At 30.0% G+C, this 17,821-nt stretch overlaps 5 protein-coding genes across 6 annotated transcripts in view; 2 read left to right on the top strand and 3 right to left on the bottom strand.

The window, feature by feature from the left end:
- LOC119667107 (lambda-crystallin homolog) overlaps positions 1–3,569 on the top strand; it is a 5,063-nt gene extending 1,494 nt beyond the window's left edge. Inside the window, exons 2-4 of the mRNA XM_038076393.1 lie at positions 4–206; positions 2,965–3,364; positions 3,433–3,569. Of these exons, the coding sequence (XP_037932321.1) occupies positions 4–206; positions 2,965–3,364; positions 3,433–3,569 (740 nt within the window). The remainder of the gene's footprint in view (positions 1–3; positions 207–2,964; positions 3,365–3,432) is intronic.
- Positions 3,570–4,337: 768 nt separating this feature from the next.
- Positions 4,338–6,834, bottom strand: LOC119671463 (protein rogdi-like). 2 transcript variants are annotated; one of them, XM_038082105.1, is made up of 6 exons: positions 6,790–6,834; positions 6,371–6,442; positions 6,179–6,310; positions 5,958–6,115; positions 4,681–4,801; positions 4,338–4,612 (listed from the first exon to the last, which is right to left on the bottom strand). In XM_038082105.1, exons 1-6 carry the CDS (start codon positions 6,823–6,825, stop codon positions 4,370–4,372), a joined length of 762 nt encoding a protein of 253 aa, XP_037938033.1. In that variant the 5' UTR covers positions 6,826–6,834; the 3' UTR covers positions 4,338–4,369. The 2 variants fall into 2 exon arrangements, with proteins under 2 accessions (XP_037938033.1, XP_037938034.1); XM_038082106.1 differs by lacking the exon at positions 6,790–6,834 and adding an exon at positions 6,539–6,744.
- Positions 6,835–9,166: 2,332 nt separating this feature from the next.
- LOC119671461 lies at positions 9,167–11,987 on the bottom strand. Its single transcript, XM_038082102.1, has 5 exons — positions 11,666–11,987; positions 10,658–11,599; positions 9,957–10,585; positions 9,346–9,895; positions 9,167–9,264 (listed from the first exon to the last, which is right to left on the bottom strand). The coding sequence occupies exons 1-5, from the start codon at positions 11,891–11,893 to the stop codon at positions 9,190–9,192; spliced, it is 2,424 nt and encodes an 807-aa protein (XP_037938030.1). The 5' UTR covers positions 11,894–11,987; the 3' UTR covers positions 9,167–9,189.
- Positions 11,988–12,093: 106 nt separating this feature from the next.
- On the top strand, positions 12,094–14,267 carry LOC119671462 (dynactin subunit 4-like). Its single transcript, XM_038082104.1, has 7 exons — positions 12,094–12,318; positions 12,376–12,515; positions 12,576–12,706; positions 12,762–12,916; positions 12,978–13,140; positions 13,202–13,775; positions 13,838–14,267. The coding sequence occupies exons 1-7, from the start codon at positions 12,190–12,192 to the stop codon at positions 14,049–14,051; spliced, it is 1,506 nt and encodes a 501-aa protein (XP_037938032.1). The 5' UTR covers positions 12,094–12,189; the 3' UTR covers positions 14,052–14,267.
- A 1,363-nt stretch (positions 14,268–15,630) lies between these two features.
- LOC119667106 (protein IWS1 homolog) overlaps positions 15,631–17,821 on the bottom strand; it is a 17,559-nt gene continuing 15,368 nt past the window's right edge. The window contains exons 2-6 of the mRNA XM_038076391.1: positions 17,064–17,815; positions 16,841–17,006; positions 16,415–16,778; positions 15,954–16,358; positions 15,631–15,882 (exon numbers count right to left, since the gene is read on the bottom strand). Of these exons, the coding sequence (XP_037932319.1) occupies positions 15,760–15,882; positions 15,954–16,358; positions 16,415–16,778; positions 16,841–17,006; positions 17,064–17,815 (1,810 nt within the window). The 3' untranslated portion in view covers positions 15,631–15,759. The remainder of the gene's footprint in view (positions 15,883–15,953; positions 16,359–16,414; positions 16,779–16,840; positions 17,007–17,063; positions 17,816–17,821) is intronic.

Raw genomic sequence — 17,821 nt, 5'->3', positions numbered from 1 at the left:
TAGCATGCATTTCGGGCACAACTGATATTAAAGAACTAGTGAAAGGTGCTATGTTCATACAGGAATGCATACCCGAACGTCTAGATATGAAACAATCTCTATATAAACAGCTGGACACCATTGTGGACAATCAGACTATACTTTCTAGCTCCACAAGCACATTTCTACCTTCACTATTCAGCAAAGATTTAAAACACAAAGAGAATGTAAGTATATATATACATATGTATCATTATGTTGTTATGAAAATGAATATTAGATCGAGTTCATTACAAACTGTTATTGATTTGTTTGCTAATAGTTTAAAATGTGATTACGACCTTGATTTGACCTGTTTAATTCAATCAGTACATTTATATTCGCTGCTTTTAATAACATTCCATTATTTTTTACTCTACTCTACAAATGATTTTCAGTTGATTATAATATTTACACTAAAGGCTTGATAAGAAATGTTAAATCTTTTTTCAAGCATTGATACTAAATGCACTTGTTGCAACTGTTATCGCATCAGAGATTGAAATTATTTACCTCTTTTTTATAAATAAATTTTCAAACTTCATATATTAAAAATATTTTTTTACTTTTGCTCCATTTTTAATTAACTGCCGCATAGTTACGAATTTTATCAATTCGTTTCGTTTTATTTATTTTGATTAAATTTAACTTTTATCTTTTACTCTTAACTCTTGATAACTAAAGTGTTATTTGAACAATAACAACCAAAATAAACAAGAAACTAATTTAATCTTTCGTAACTATTTAAAGTGTTAGAACACTTTTTTCTATATATTTTCTTAAATCAATAACAATCAAAATTTATTATTATTTTTTCATATATTTTGCAGAAATTATATACATATCTATAAATTACAAATTTGATCGATATTCACACACAAAATTTAATTGTTATACGCATTAATAATAACTGTTATACAATTATATGTGGTACACAAAACTAATTTAACATTGAACAGAACGTAATGGAATATATTCATATTATATTATATTAATATATTTATATTGATGTTAAAATATTTATATTAATATATTTATATTTATTTATATTGATATTAATATATTTATATAATATATTAATATTAATATTTTATATTGATATTATTATATTCATATTAATATTAGTATATTTATATTAATACTAATATGTTTATATTGATATTAATATATGTATTTATGTTGATATTAATATATTTAAATTAATATTAATATATTTATATTGATTTTAATATATTTATATTAATATTAATATATCTATTTACATTAATATTAATATATTTATATTGTTATTAATATATTTGAACTAATATTAATATTTATATATTTATATCGATATTAATATTAATATATTTATTTAATTAAATATATTTATGTTTATATTAAGTATATTCATTTAATTAATTTATATTATTTAAAGTGTTAGAATTTTCTTTCCAATTTTTCCTAAATTCAATAATAACATAATTCAAAATTTTTATTAATTATTTTATATAATTGTAGTAATTATATAGTTTTATACGTCAACAAATTATGATCGATTTTCGTATAAAAAAATTACTGTTATACGCTTTAATAACTGTTATACGTTATTATGACTGTTGTGTTATGTTATGGCTATGTTAATTTATTGTCTTTACTAAAAAATTTAAATATTTTCCTGTCTGCAAGTGTGGGTGAAAATCATTTTTGAAGAATTATAATTTATTAACAATTATAAAAATTTCTAAATTAACAACAAAACTATTTGAATGCGTAGGTAGGTCTTATTTAATTAATTTAAAAAATTTAATTAGTTTTCTATTACGTTATTACTTATTTTTTGTTATACATTTTTATATACAATATAAATTTGTATAAATATATTGCAATTATTTGGATTTCACTTTTTTTATAATATATTTCAGTTATGTAAAGCTTTTAGGGACTATTTTACAAAATAATCGTTGTTAGTTTGTGTCTGTTATTATTGTAAATCTTGAAAACCTATAAATTAGGAAACATAAAAAATTTGCAGTTCACTCATGTAGTAGCCAAGATCGTCTTCGGTATTTATTTTCTATATCTATTTAGAATTAATTAGTTGAAGAATTAATGAACATTAACCAACAATTATCATATATTTTTTAATATTTAATTTTTATTAATATCATATATTTTATTATTTAATATTTAATATATAATTAAAAGTGTAATTAATCGTCTAATACTACAATTTTTAATTTGTGGTGCAGTCGCCTATATACTTAAGGCCTTTTAATAGCTTACAATAATAATCTAAAGTGTTTTACAATACATTTGTAAACGTGCGAAAACGGTTTTTGTTTTGATTTTAATTTTAATACTAAAAATCTGTTACCTAAGACCTTTTTTTTAATAACAGGACTAACAGTAGTCATTGTCGAAGAAATTTCGCAAACGGAGAGGGAGAAGAACCCTCTCTCATCGTTGCATACATTAATTCATTTACTTGTATCAGGAAGACATGATACCTACCTTACCGAAACATAGACAACACCATTTAGGTCGAGTATAGTCAAAGGCTTTCTGTCTCTTAGGCAGTATCCATTTGAGTCCATATTCGTATCACAACAAGGTTCTTAATATCTATAATATCTGAGAAGAAAGGAATGAAGGACGACCCCCACGAGCTGCAAGAACTGTTCAAGTCTAGTTGAGAACCAGATATAAACACTTAATTAATAATTATTTGTCAAGTATAAATATGTTTGGACTTAATGTGTATTTTAACTGTAGTTCAATTTCCATGATGGTTTAAGTTTAAGTAATATCTTTTAAGTTTATAGTATTAAACTAATTATTAGTATGAAAAACTATGCAGATTAAAATTTGGGTAGTGCTGACACTTTTTCAAAAATATACATTTGTGTTCGTAATCGAGCGTTATTTTGTTGACATCACCACTGAACAGATACTCTCTCTCTACAGATACTGGTATCACATCCAGTAAATCCACCCTACTATGTACCTCTCGTTGAAATTGTACCAGCTCCATGGACAAAGCCCGAAGCAGTTAAAAAAACACGTGCACTAATGGAAGAAATCGGACAGAAACCAGTAACCTTAAGTCGTGAAATAGAAGGTTTCGCATTAAATCGCATACAATATGCAATTTTAAATGAAACTTGGCGTTTGGTGGAGGCAGGCATTTTAGATGTAAAAGACATTGATAGTGTTATGTCCGATGGCTTAGGAATGCGTTACGCTTTCCTTGGTCCATTAGAAACAGCACATTTAAATGCTGAAGGTATGACCAACTATTTCGAACGTTACTCAAAAACTATTTACGCGGTTAGTGAAACAATGGGTCCAACTCCAAAAATGGAAGGTAATATTGTCTGGAAGTCTATATTATTTTGATATAACATAGTTCTTCTATGTCTTATTTTTTTTTAGGTGCTACTGCCGTTGAAGTTGCCAAACAATGTGAAGCCATGGTTCCTTTGAATAAATTGAATGAACGTCGTACTTATCGTGATAATTGTCTTACACAGTTGAGCATACTGAAAAGCAAACTGAACAAAAATAATTAATGATTTTACAATGATTATAATTAACACTTTTTTTTATTAAAAACAATAAAGCTTAAATTTTTTAAAACACATTTTAATATTGTTTAGTTGTAAACTTGATCTTAACAATTGCAGTTTCATATTTATAAATTTGAACAATTTTTTTATTTTTGTTAAGTAATACAACTACTGCAACTTTATACTTAAAATCTAAAAAATAAGTTATAAGTTAAAGTTATAATACAGTTTAAATAAATTATTTATTAAGTACAGTCCTAATTCAATGAATTTTAAAAAAATATATTACGAAGGCAATTAACAAGTAATTGATATAAGTTCACATCAAATTTAATTTTTAGCAATAAATTTAAAAAAATTTTGGTTTAATTATGTACGAGAAAAAGTATATATAAATTATTTTAGGTATATAGTTTATATATATGGTAAAATTACTTTTATATAAATATAATAAATTAACTCATTGATCACGTGCACATATTTCACAATTAAGTACATATATATTTAGTGCTATTAAAATCTATTTTATTTATTTTTTTCTTGTTATATTATGAACTCAACTTATTGCAATAATTTTATAATGTTATGAACAATTTATTGTTTATAAAAACACGTATAGTAGCTATTTTTAACATTGAAGCCATCATAAAAGTTATTGTCATTAAACAATTATTGCTATATTTACTTTTGGTATATATAATTTAAAAGTTCACACAACATTAGCTAAATTGTTTTAAAATAAATAAAGTAGTGTTATGATTAATAAGTTTTTCTATGTATATAATATATATACAACCTTATTACTAACTTGGCTTATCAATTTTAAATGCATTTATTTTATCCTTGAGTTGTTGACACAATGTTAGTCCAACGGTGAATAGCACCAAAACTTCATTTAACCAACCTACTGAGCATTCGGCTTGTGTAGCTTCCATTTTCATTGTTCCCTGTACATTGAGCAATTGATAGACAGCTATAATTAATTTATGACATTGTAAAAAAAATGATATTGCTATATCCTCTGGTAAGTTGGGCGTAAGAGATTTCTAAAATTTCAAATAGTATATATAAATATTTTAAAGTTAAATAAAAGAAATAGCTTGATATTTATTACCATATTACGTCCTTTCATAAGCTCGTCGATTGCTTTTTTCTTTGGTATTATTAAACTAGTACGACCTCGTTGTAAAGCACCTATTAGTTCACTTACAATTTGCAGAACTTCTTCGCATGATCTGGAAGAGATTGCAATGTATTATTACCAAATATTTTATATCACACATATTTTATATAAAATAAACATTGTATACAGTTGATAATATAAAATAATATGTTATTAGAATATACTTTATATAATATTTATATATTTTATGTAAGTATATTGCACATATAACTTAAGCTACATAAGCACTTTGTAACAAATTAGAATATATAATATACCAAATTGTTCTAATTTATATTTTTTAATAATTATACTAATACAAACAAAAAAATTAATGTGCACGACAATTAGTCGTCTGTAAATACGAGTAGTTCTAGAAAGGATCCACTTTCGGTACACAGATATCTCAGCTGATCTTATAAACTTACGAACAAGGTGCAACTAATAAAAATAATGACATAAAATAATGACAACGCATAAAGGAGCACCAGAATAATTTGATATAAGGTAGACAAAGAACAGTTTTAGTCCACACATTAAAGAAACAACATATTAATCGGACTTTGACAACGTTCAACATATTAACCGGACTTTGACAAGTTTCACAACAAGCTACCAACATTAGAGAGCCTCCATATAATAAAAGGTATCAATAGAACCATGCACAGGAAAGAACATAGTAAGTACATTAGCAAGAGCTATCTGTAACTCCAACATTTCAATCTAATTATTATTTTAAATTACAGTATTGTTCTACTATAAATAGTTTTAATTAAATGCTTTTAGGATTTGCTACTATAACATCCTACCCTGAGAAAGAAATCATATAAACTTCTTCAAAACGTTAGCAAATTTACCAGTCGAGGATGGAAGTTTCCGTTACAAATCAAAGTTAGAGAGTCATAATAAATAGGATTAGAACTTTCATTTACTGTCAGGTAGAGACAATATTCTAACGCCCCAGACGGATGCATGTTGCCAAGACGGTAGTGACGATCAACATATCCCGTTAGACGATTAGCAAGCTTAGTTCTGTCCTACTTACAATAAAAATAAAATCTACAGTAAAATAATATTGAATGTGTTTAATATCTTCTCAAAAATTATTATAATTAATGACCAAAATTAATGGCACATTCTACATCTATTATCGCAAGAAAAAATTTCAATTGATTTTTCTTAATCTTAATATAATGGCTATTAGCTTAATTCAGTTAATAATTACTTACTTAAAGATATAGTTTTCGTCCACGTTATCAATATGATTGATAGCTTGCTGTAGGTGATTTGCAGCGTCTTGGACTTGTTGCAATTTCCACGGTTGATCTGGACAAATAGAAGTACGTTGTACTTGACTTGAAGCTCGTTTCAATTTGAAACTTATATCCTAAAAAATTAAAATATATTTATTAGATTTAGAAATGGAAAAATATGCATAAATTGTGCTCACCGCCTGCGTTATGCTGTCACCGGTTAAGGTAACAGAGCATTTGAGCTGATCCTGTGGTGTTGAGAGCACAAACTTTTCAGTACGTTTGCCTTCATTCTCATACAATGGAACTGGAAAACGCTTTGCACATTCCTTTAAATTAAATAATGCATTAATAATTATTTATTTATAATAAAAAGTTTTTTTATTCACCACTAATATTTCACGTAGATTTTTAAGTATCGAATGCACTTCATCCCGCATTACCCATTCAAATTCAATTTGCTAAAAAAAACAATTTGTTGAAAATTTATTGATTTTTCCAAGCAACATTGGTTAACACTTAAATGAATTGCTAAATTAATATAATATATTTATTACTTTGCTGTAGCATTTTTTCTATAGTAATTTGTTTATATTTGCTTTTGTTTACTTTAGTCTTATCGTTGTTATTGCACATTTTGTTTAATTTGTTTAGTCTTTTTTGCACCGAGATCCAATCTCTTGTACTCATTTTCTTGAAATTGTTTTTGTGTTTTTGAAGTTAATTATAATTTAATTAGTTTATCAATAAATGCTGCATACTTTACTTAAACTATATTATGTTTTTTTTTGTTTAAAAAATAACTTACAAGATTTTTTACTTCACTTTCGATGATATCTTCCATTGTTATGAATTCATAAATACCGTGTATTCACAATAGTTCACTCAATTAATGAACCTTAACCCGTTAGGGGCGAAATAGTAAATGTGCAAATTAAATTATTTTTAATAACAATTTATGGCCGTATGCGAGTTCGAGTAAATTAATGGTAAATTAAGGGAAATAGTAAATCGTGTCGGTTACAACGAATATTGGCAACGAATGTTACTATTGACCAGAATTTCGCGTAGTGTAAATTAGATAAAAATTAGGTAAATTAGGTATTACCATTGTGAAAATTTTATAAGATCTTTAATAAATAAATAAATAATAAATAAGTGCAATAAATAAATATTTACACAAGTGCAGTGTAAAAAATCCCCAGAGAATTTCAATTTACTTTACCTCAATTTACTTGAACTTGCACACGGTCTTAATAAACAATTTATTTATTCCAACCTTGTCTTACTTTATTTTCGTTGATGCATTGGATTTTATAGGTTTTTGAGGGTCTACCTAGCTTTTACTTCATCTTTTTCATTTGCAAAACTTGTACCATGTTCAGACACATTTGAATTTCACAAAAATCTTAATTTCATTTTCGTTTCAGTAAAATGAGCTTTATTAACTTTAGTGGAGGTTTTAGGTATGTGAATTATTATTTTTCACTTTATTTTAAATTAATAACAATAACATTTTATTCTTTATATTCAAATTTAAAAATTAGCACTACTTTTTAAATATTTTCCCGATTTTATTAAAGTTAACTCTCACTGACATTTATTTTAAAAAAATGTTACTTTTTCGTTATCTCAACTTTATCTTTTGCTTAAAATTTATCTTACGCATAGTTGCATTCGAATTGTCCCTTTATTTCAGCCCCTTTTCTCTTGCTATTAATATTAATGAACATTCCCAAAATCTTGATAAAATTAATCCATAAGAAATTATATCACATCCTAAAATATATGAAATACTTATAAAATAATTTTTATAAAAATTAAATAAAATTATAAAAAATCTAAATAAAAATAATATATTTTGAACCATTCAAAATATATTATTAAAAAACAAACGGGAATTAAAAATATAACAAAAAAATAATTTTTAACATTGTAAAATTCTAAACAACTGAAAATAAGCATTCCCATGAGTTCGAATTATAGAAATCAAAATAGAAATACGAGGGTGATTTGATAAGTCAGTGATTTTTTGAGTAAAACAAATTTTTTTCGGCAAATAAACATTTTATTTTTCTACATAATCACCTTTTAGCTCGATACATTTAGTCCAGCGTTTTTCAAATTTTTTTATTCCCTCCAAATAATAGGTTTTCTCAAAGCTCTCAAAAGCGTTTGTTTCGGTAATGACTTCTTCATTCGACTTAAATCTCTTACCGCCCAGCCATTTCTTCAGGTTCGGAAACAGAAAATAGTCGCAGGGTGCTAAATCTGGAGAATATGCTGAATGGGGTAGCAGTTCGCATCCCAATTCGTGGATTTGGGTTCGTAATGTTAAATCAGCACACGAAATTCACTTTTTTCCATTTTCGTAAAAATTCACGAGGTTGTCTACTTTGAACGGTTATCCAACATCAACTGAACGACGTAGCTTGCTCAAAATTAAGAAGTTGCCCACTGGTAGATTACAGCTGACGGCAGCACTGTTGCATTTGGAGTAATTACGCGGGAAATTTAAAAAGTCACTGATTTATCAAACCGACCACGTACCTAAAATCCCTTCACAAACTCTATATGTTAAATATATTATTTAATATGACGTTATGCGGTCATATTGAGGATCAAGCAGATTAGAAGCAAAAATAATTGTGATAAAAGTTCATATAAACGGGATAATAGGAATACCAGTAAAAAAGATTAAATTAAAAACGGGTACCAAGAACGGTCGGGTCTACGTCCTAAAGCCACTTGTCGCCAGCGACGACCAAGTGTCGTTCAACACCCGCCAAAGGGACTTCACAAGCAGGTCCCAGCGGCTTACAACAACAACGCAATTAGAAAAACAATATTAATAAAAACAAATCAAATAAAAAACTATAAAACTATATATAAAAAAATTCCATAAATATTTATGACGAAATGTATGCGTTTATTAAATATTATTAAAATTTAAGTACATATTTAATAATTTATTATTACATTAAAAAATTTAAGTACGTATGCTAAAAATGGAGGGAACAAATTTTAAAATATATAGTACGTAACACGTAACATAAAAAATTCGATGAAAAAGTTTTTTATAGATATAACAACGTGGCAAGTATTGGTTTGCAACAACTTACAACAAAAATATAATATAGAATCACAAAAAACGATAAGGATAAGGATAAAATATATATATGATATATGTTAAGAAAGTCCAAAACATTTATGGTTTTTTATTCTCTTTTTGTTTATGCACACCGGAAACTCCAACCGAAGCTCTGGCACCTAACCGAACAGTCTGAAATATAAAATCGAAAAAATAAAATAAAAAATTTAACGAATATAATAAGAACGAATATAATTCAATTAAAATACTAACTGATCTTTTTGGTTCGACACCACCTAAAGCAGTACTGAATCTGCTTTTCATAGGTGAGCGTTGTTTGAGTGGTGATTTTATAGTCTTCGGTTCGGCGAGTGTTTGTCGTCTTATACCAGCTGACAGTCTTGTTGGTGTAGTTGGTTGGTATGAATACCGCGGTTTATCTAAATACCGAGGTGAAGTATTTAAAGCAGTAGTAGTTGTAGACATTGGCGTACTCGTGTGTGATGGTTTACCAGGTTTATTCAGAAATTGTATGGAACTGTTTAAGTTGTGTTTACTATTAGCCATGGTACCAGGTGGTGAAGGCTTTAGCATTGGTGCAACTTTTTTCACTGGTATGGTTGCTTTAAGTGGAACATTTGATTTCATTATCGAACCACTTGAAATGCCTGGTTTAGGCTTCTTTTTCAAATCTGGCTTATAGGCAAACATATTACATTGTGGCATAGGATTAATCATAACTTTTGGTTGCGTTTCATGATGCGTTTCTAATCTTTGTGGTGTTCGTAAATTATTTGTAATTTTTGTTATTGTATCAGATACGCTAACCAAAAAAAAAAAAATTAATAAACATTTTAAAGCGCAAATTATTTTTTTAAACTTACCAACTCTTACGCCTGTCATTTACTGTATTTAAGGGCGTATGCGGTGTTCCACTTGAGTAAGAATTTCGTCGTGCTCTCATACGTGTCGGTGTTTTAAAACCTCCACTGTCTGGAGTTGTAGGTGAAAGATGATTGTTTATCACTGGCACTGCTGTCTGCATGGGAATCTGTAAAACTTTTATTTTATCATGTAATGACAATGACTGTGAACGCCGACGAGTTTTTACGGCTCCAGGCGACAATTCCTGCATGTTAGTTTGTGGCGTATTCATAACGACTATAAATGTTGGATTTATAGCAGCAGCTCCAACATTACCATTACTAGCGTTGCCGGAATCATCACTTAAAGCTAACTGATTCCCCAGGACCTTTCCTAATTGTTCAAGTAAATCACTGATATCTGATTGTGCTGGTGATGAATGTGTGGACGGATATAATGGATCAACTTCTGGAAGAAATAAATCTCTTTTTTCATCAGAAGTTTCTCCATCAAATGTACCTGATGAATTTATCATAATGTCAGGTATGGGCTGTGGAGGCCGTACGTGTTCTTGCATCACTTTTCCTGATGGCATATATATGTTATTGTCAGTGTTTGTAGAATCGTCATTTTTAATTGAATTCAAGGACTGTAAAAAGTTAAAACGAATTTATATTTAAGCTTTAAGGGTTTCAACTTTCAAATAAAAAATAAATAATACCTGTTCGACTTCCATATCGAAAGTGCCCTGCCTCTTTAAAGGTGGAGCTGAAAAACCAATACTTGTATCCTTCTCTTCTTTAGCAGGTTTCAAATCATTTTTGTCTGAAGTCCACGTACCCCTCAGCGTTTCTAGCAACATATTAACTTCCGATTTTTTTTGTTCATCAACATCATTACTGTTGCTAATTACTTTTTTAAGATCTTGTATCAACTTTGTGATATCCTGTTCTTTGTCAGCATCATCACCATGTGTTGCTTTAAGTTTTTTTCGTATTGTTTCTATATCACCGTGTACACTTGTGTCTGGTGAAATTTGTGGTTTTATTAAACGTGCACTCTCTATTATGGGCAAGTCTGAGACTTTTGCAGGAGAAGGTAATTGACTTAGCATAGGAATCTGAAGCATTTCCAAATCTGCTTCGAAATCTTTCTCTGAATCAATAAGATTCGGTGGCTCTTCAAACATCAGATCATCAACGAATTTTAATGGTGATTCAGTAAATATCATTTCACATGATTTCGCTGCTTTGTTTAAAGCAGCTGTAAAATGACTATCGCTATTTTTATTTTCCAACTGATCTGAATTTTCCTTATGACTAACTGGTGTAGTAGATGTGGAATTGGTTAAACTATACTTAAGCAAACGCTTTCTTTGATCCAAGTATTTTTTGTTTTTTCTTGCGTTTTTATTGCTTTCTGCGCTGCTAGCTGTATCGGAACTGTTTTCTACATTTTGATTTGGCGTTGACGATGCTATTTGTGTACAAGTAGAATCAGGACTATTTATTTCATCGCTAAAATGAAGAAAATTTCTACATTTGTTGGCCTTTTTACCCATATCGTCAGCGTCAGCATCATCATCGTCCAACAAATTATCATCACTAAGCGAAAGCAGTTTACCCATTTTGACTTCGGCATTTGTTAAAATAGAATTACGTGCCTGTTACAATAGATTGTCAGTTAATTTTTATAGATTTTCATCACTTTTATTACTATATTATATTACCTTCATACACGCTTCCTTTTCAACAATCTCAAAGGGATCATCAAGTCTGCGGGCTAGTTTTTGTGCATGATCAAATGGATTGTTATCGAAACTCTCGCGTCGCTCCAAACACTGAGATGATAGTAAACATACCGGTTCAAATGCAATATTGTTAGCCGGTGTGGATTCATTTTCTAAATTTTGCACGTCACTTAAATCTATAAGGTTCTCGATTTTAGATTTATCCATTTTAATCTATTCACATAACCTGCTTGGTAGCAAAGTACAAATCCTTGAAACGATGCCGCGCTTTTAAAAAAGAAACTGTTTTACCTGTCAAAAATACTGGTTTACTTCATTGTTTTTTTTGTTTTTATTGTAGTCAACCAGGTGAGCATTACAGGGTTGTTATGCCAGAATGAGACAGTACGTTGCGCCCAGCTGCTATATGTCAAATATAATTTTTGACAACAAAAAAAGATATTTGGCTGGTCGATTGTGATATCATTTCTTAAACAAAGTAAATTTCTGCACTAGTGCTGAAAATGGCTAATTTTATGCAAGAAAGTGTTGTGAACTATGTATGTTCCTGTGGCATTTTAAATCCAATTTATAAATTATTCTTCTGTCGTCACTGTTTGAAGCTGAGGTGTGGTTTTTGTGTTTGCCACGAAGTGAGTAATCGTTGGTAAATGTTCCTATATAAGGATTTGAACTATGTGTAATTATAGGTAGATTCTCATTTCTGTTCTAATTGTTTGGAAAATATACCTTCTTCGGAGGCTAGACACAAAAAAAATTGCTGTACAAATTGTTTTGATTGTCCCAGCTGCCAGCATACTTTGTCGGCACGCGCTACAACAGTAGTGAAGTAGTTTAAAAATTTTTTTTATTAAAAACAAATTTTTTATTTTATTGTATTTTTGTATAGAAAACTGGATGATGCCTCTAAAGAAGGAGAAAGTGACCCAACAAAAGTGGTTACTAAAAAAATGTACTATTTATCTTGTTTAGCTTGTCGCTGGACATCACGCGATGCTGGTATACCAGATCAATCAGTTGGTACGGAAACTTTGTTCATTTATTAATGTAAAATATAACATTTAGTTGTTTTTAGCAACTGGTGCTTGGCCTGATAGTGAATGTTCATACAGAACCAGATTTAATTCTTTGTTAGAATATTATCAAGCTGTTGTGTTACAAGACAAACAGGAGAAGCAAGAATATATGCGTCGAAAAACACCAAAAGCGCATAAGTTTCCAAGTTTGACGGTTACTATTAATTATATTTTATACTACAAAAAACATATTAATGGGTTTTTACCTTTTGTAGGATCGTACAGGTTTAACTGTATCAATGATACGCCGGCAAATTGGTTGGTCTGACAAAACCACTCAGAAAGCAAAACCAGTTAATATTGCTCCATCAGTCGCTTCAGAAGATGTGGGAGAGTTGCCGGCCAGTATTTTTACTCAAAAACTTAATCTTAAAAATAGTAAGCCATACAATTATAAAACATGCAACTTTAAATAAAAATATTATGTTTTGTTATATAGTTACCACAATCGAACAACGGCACTTTCAACCAGCTGATCAACCAATTTCTGTTAATAAGCTCTATCCTCAACGACGTTGTCTTTGGATTAAGCGCTCATTGCGCTGTCGCCAATGTGAGCATAATGTCATTAAACCGGAATATCATCCTACTTCCATCAAATATCGTATACAATTATTTGCTAATTACCATGTGCCTGATGTGCTATTAGTGCGTTGCGAACAGCCACTACTACAAGGCAAATCAAATTCTGTAATACTTAAGTTAACAAATCCAACTATGCATGATATGAAAATAGCTATAATGGATTTACCTACTGTAGAAGAAGAAATGAAATTAATTGAAGCACTTAAAAATGCTTGCAACGTTAAGGATACTTCATTGATAAATACAAGTGACCCCAATAAATCAATAACCACATTATCTCGACAAACCTCTTTGAATGAGGAACCTCGTATGGTGCGATTCCAGTCCAATTCTAAATTGGAAATGTTGGATTCTTCATTTGTTATAAACTTACGTGATGATTCAAAAGAATTTGATGAAGTCATCCCAGGGCAAAAGGAAGAACCAAAGTAAGTTAAAATAACAATTAACTTAGAGACAATAATATTATTTACATATATCGATATTTCAGATTTATTACTTGGCGCAAGGCAAACAAAGTATCCATACGCTTAAATTTCACCCCTGATGAAACACTTAAACAAGGCGATGATGTCATCTTAGGTTTTAGTATGGAATACACTTATGTCAACACTGTTACCAATACTGCTGAGAAAAAAGAGCCAACTTCTCATGCTCTTAACTCCAGAGTGTACATAAAAGTTGGAGAAATAGCAGCTCAGTAATGAGTAACTAGTAAAGCATATTTGATATGATCTTTTAATGGAGTAAACAAATGAAGAAGATTATGTTTATTTTGCTCTAAAAGAATTTGAAGTATTAACAAATTTATTAATTTTAATAATACAAAATTAAAATTGCTATTTAATAGTTTAAATCATATACTCATTAATCTTTGAATGAAGTGCTTATACACATGCTTGCAGTTTATATTATTACAACTAAATTATCAAAATATATACATATATTCAAACAATGTAATACTTTTTTATTATAAAAAATAATATGGTGTTAAGGTTTTGCGAAATTATAAAATAAATCCATTGAATTTTTTATATTTAATTTTATTTGTAACTTTACAATAATTATTATATTTCTTACTGAAGGATTTCTTCGATGGCTTTGAAAATCCGTTTATTTCTGACCTACCTAACTTGTATGTAGGTATTGGGCATGATTACAACTTGAAGCCACTTGTTATCTATAATCACCGACCGCTCATCATTTATATTGGAGTTAAGCTTAGAACTAACATTCATTTCGTTTGTCTCTACTCTACCATAAATTCGATGTATTATTCCGCTGCCTAAATTGATGCAGAAAGAAACATGATTGAATAAAATTTCATTAAGTACAATAGGATAGAATGTCATTTATTGATGTGTGAGATTATTTCCTGCACCCAATTGTGCGATTTATCAGTGTTGCCTGTGTTATTACAACAAAGTTCTGCACTTTACCGGTTATAACAAATGGCAGTTCAAAATGTAATCAAATATTTACTAAATCAGTGGTGCTAAATGTTGATGTCACGGAAAAACAATATTCCATTAGTGATTTAAGACCCAACAGTACTTACCTACCAATTTAGAGATAAATTAATTAGAATACGGAAGTGGAAATATAGATAATTATAGCAGAAATTGATATCAGATGTAAAAAGCTACATAGCATACAATATATATACAGCAAGCTCCGTTCCTTCTGAATCCTTCTGAATCAATATTGTTGTGAAACAATTTTTCAAAGCCTGGAAACTTATGTCACCTTTTGCGATATTGATAAGTGTTAAGAAGTTTTTGGATATTCTAAATTTTCATTAAGATATTGCAATTTGATTAAATTCCTAAAATGAATTTTAGTTCAATTATTTTTTCAACAGTAATTCACAGACGAAATATTTCACTAATGAATTTATCTTAAGTAGTGTAAAACCCCGTTAAGTTCTTAAATTTTCTCAGGGTCTACTGATAGCGTTACAACATATGATATAGATGAACACTTCCCTAACTAAATGTATACATCAAATAAAAGAAAGAAGTTCAAATAGTAATCAGCACTAAGTCTTTAGACACATATATTTAGATATATATTTTAGTAATTTACATTGAGTGCAATAAATTTATAAGCTTTCATGAAGATAAATATATGTATATAATAATATAGGAATACTTACTGCGACGTCTAGGGCAAAATACATCTAAAACATATTGTAGAGTATAAAGACCCTTTCAGAAATAACATTATAAACATCATTCATTCCTAAGTAAATGGTGTGAGTACTTATAAATATAGGCCTGTATATGTATTTACTAGAGGTGGACACTTGTATTGCTTTATTTAAAAGTAACCACACACACATTTATTTAGCTACAATAGTTAAACATTAATCTTAAAATAAATAATTCTAAATTAAAAAAAAAATTTGAGCATTTATAATGCCATTTTTCGGCCTTCAATAGAAATTTCAACAGCTCGTTTTGATTGCTTTAAACGTTTAGCATCAAGGAATTTTTTCATGTGCTTTTCAAATCGATTAGGCTTTCGCTTGTTATTCTGTGGAAAACAACAAAAAAAAAAAAGAGATTTTAAGAATGAATTAAAGATGATGTAGTAATCGGACTTACTGTAGAAATTTCTCCTTCGACAGTTGACTTTGGTCGTACAACATAGTCTTTATTCGATGGCAATGGAACACGAGCTCGTCCAATCCAACCAGGATCACCAGGTCGTAATACTTTTTCGTCAGAAGCAAAAGCTGAACTTAGTCCTTTCTTTTTTGTGGAAGTTGAGGGTTGAGGTTCAGGAGACTTGCGACGGTTTGGCATTTGTGCTAAATCACGTTCTTGGCGTTCCTCTTTAGACATAGCCTTAAAATCACAACTTAAATTGAAAATCGGGCGCGCCCATTCTGATATTAAACGACCAGCACGATCTCGATTCTGCTTTGTTTCCTTTGGATGTTTGTAAAGGTACATTACAGCTTTGCCAATGCCCGATTGTTTCAAATAGCTCTTGTCAATGGTAGGAAACTATAAGAATAAATTAAAATTGAATTTTCAATTTATAATAGGATTCAGCGACTTACGTCTGAGAGTAATTTTAAAATACTTTCTCGTATCTGCAAACATGGTAAACTTTTATTTGGTAATGGTGCTAACCAATCCGTCAGCACGTTGAGTACATTATGCTCTAAAAATGCCAACTGTAGATCCTTCTTAATCAGTTGAGACATAACTTGTTTTAACATAGCAATTTTTTTTGTTGCAGGTCTTCCATCTAAATTTAATTGACGATCTTCATCCGAAGCGGATTTCATATTCATAATCAGTTGATCAATCAAATCATCATTATCATTTATAAGATCTATATCGCGTTTGCGACGACGTACTTTTTTCTCTTCCTTTTTACGTAGTAACATTGCATCGAAGTCGGAAACAAAATTGTCGTTTCTAAAAATTTATCGCAATTATATTTATAACAATATGTATATATTAGTAAAAAATATACTTACTCTCTGTCATTAGATATAGGGATGTTTTCATCATCGGAACTTTCATCACCAATGCGTTTTTCTTTTGGTTTGTCATTTTCACTTGCTTTGTTTTCAGTTTGTTCCTCATCTTCTTCATCAGTATCAGTTATTTTGGGACGTTTATTGAAACTGGACTGTCCTTCATCTAATTGAGAAACAAAGTCATAAGAATTTCTTAAATTAGTTTAAAAGAATTGTTTACCTTCAGAGTCACTCAATACATTTCGTTTTTTGCCTTTATTGGAAGCAACCGAAGCTGATCTAGATCTTGATTTTGAACGAGAACGATTGCGATTAGGTGATACACTACGAGCACCAGAAAGTGAACGAGAGCGGGAACGCGATCCACTTTTTCTTTGTTTTGATTTAGAACGACTACGTGAACCACTGCGAGAACGTCTGGATATGGAACGTGAGCGACGTTTTGAGCCACTACGACTACGAGAATGACTACGTGATCGTCTTGAACCAGACCTAGAACGACTGCGACTAGCACTATGAGATCTCCTTGAGCCACTTCTTGATCGACTTCGGCTACCACTTTTAGAACGCCGTGAACCTGAACGGGATCTGCTTCGTGAATGGCTACGACTACCACTACGACTTCTACTACCACTACCACTACGTGAACGTCTAGAGCCAGAATGACTACGTGTACTACTTCGAGAACGTCTAGAACCAGACCGACTGCGCGAACCACTATGTGAACGTCTTGAACCTGATCTTGAGCGACTTCGTGAACTAGAATGTCTAGAACCTGAGCGTGAACGACTTCTACTTCTAGAGTGGCTACGACTTTTACGTACAACAGATTTGGAGCGACTTCTGCTCTTACTACGATGCACTGAACCCGATGGCGAACGACTGCGAGAATTTTTGCTTCTCGACCGACTTCTACTTTTGCTATGATGTATTGAGCCTGATGCAGAACGACTGCGAGAATTTCTACTTCTGGAGCGG

This window comes from Teleopsis dalmanni, chromosome 1 (genome assembly GCF_002237135.1).
Source record: "Teleopsis dalmanni isolate 2A chromosome 1, ASM223713v2, whole genome shotgun sequence".
In the NCBI taxonomy this organism is placed as follows: domain Eukaryota; kingdom Metazoa; phylum Arthropoda; class Insecta; order Diptera; family Diopsidae; genus Teleopsis; species Teleopsis dalmanni.
This window is presented reverse-complemented; position numbering and strand designations above follow the sequence as displayed.

Coding starts and splice junctions, on each gene's coding strand:
- LOC119671462 (XM_038082104.1), top strand. CDS start 12,190: ATGGCTAATTTTATGCAAGAAAGTGTTGTGAACTATGTATGTTCCTGT. Junction 12,516..12,575: donor CGCGCTACAACAGTAGTGAA/GTAGTTTAAAAA, acceptor ATTTTTGTATAG/AAAACTGGATGATGCCTCTA. Junction 13,141..13,201: donor AAAACTTAATCTTAAAAATA/GTAAGCCATACA, acceptor TTTGTTATATAG/TTACCACAATCGAACAACGG.
- LOC119671463 (XM_038082105.1), bottom strand. CDS start 6,825: ATGGAAGATATCATCGAAAGTGAAGTAAAAAATCTT. Junction 6,443..6,789: donor AAAGTGAAGTAAAAAATCTT/GTAAGTTATTTT, acceptor TGTTTTTTTTAG/CAAATTGAATTTGAATGGGT. Junction 4,802..5,957: donor GACGAAAACTATATCTTTAA/GTAAGTAATTAT, acceptor AATCTCTTCCAG/ATCATGCGAAGAAGTTCTGC.
- LOC119671461 (XM_038082102.1), bottom strand. CDS start 11,893: ATGGATAAATCTAAAATCGAGAACCTTATAGATTTAAGTGACGTGCAA. Junction 10,586..10,657: donor TCGATATGGAAGTCGAACAG/GTATTATTTATT, acceptor AACTTTTTACAG/TCCTTGAATTCAATTAAAAA. Junction 9,265..9,345: donor GTGTCGAACCAAAAAGATCA/GTTAGTATTTTA, acceptor TTTATATTTCAG/ACTGTTCGGTTAGGTGCCAG.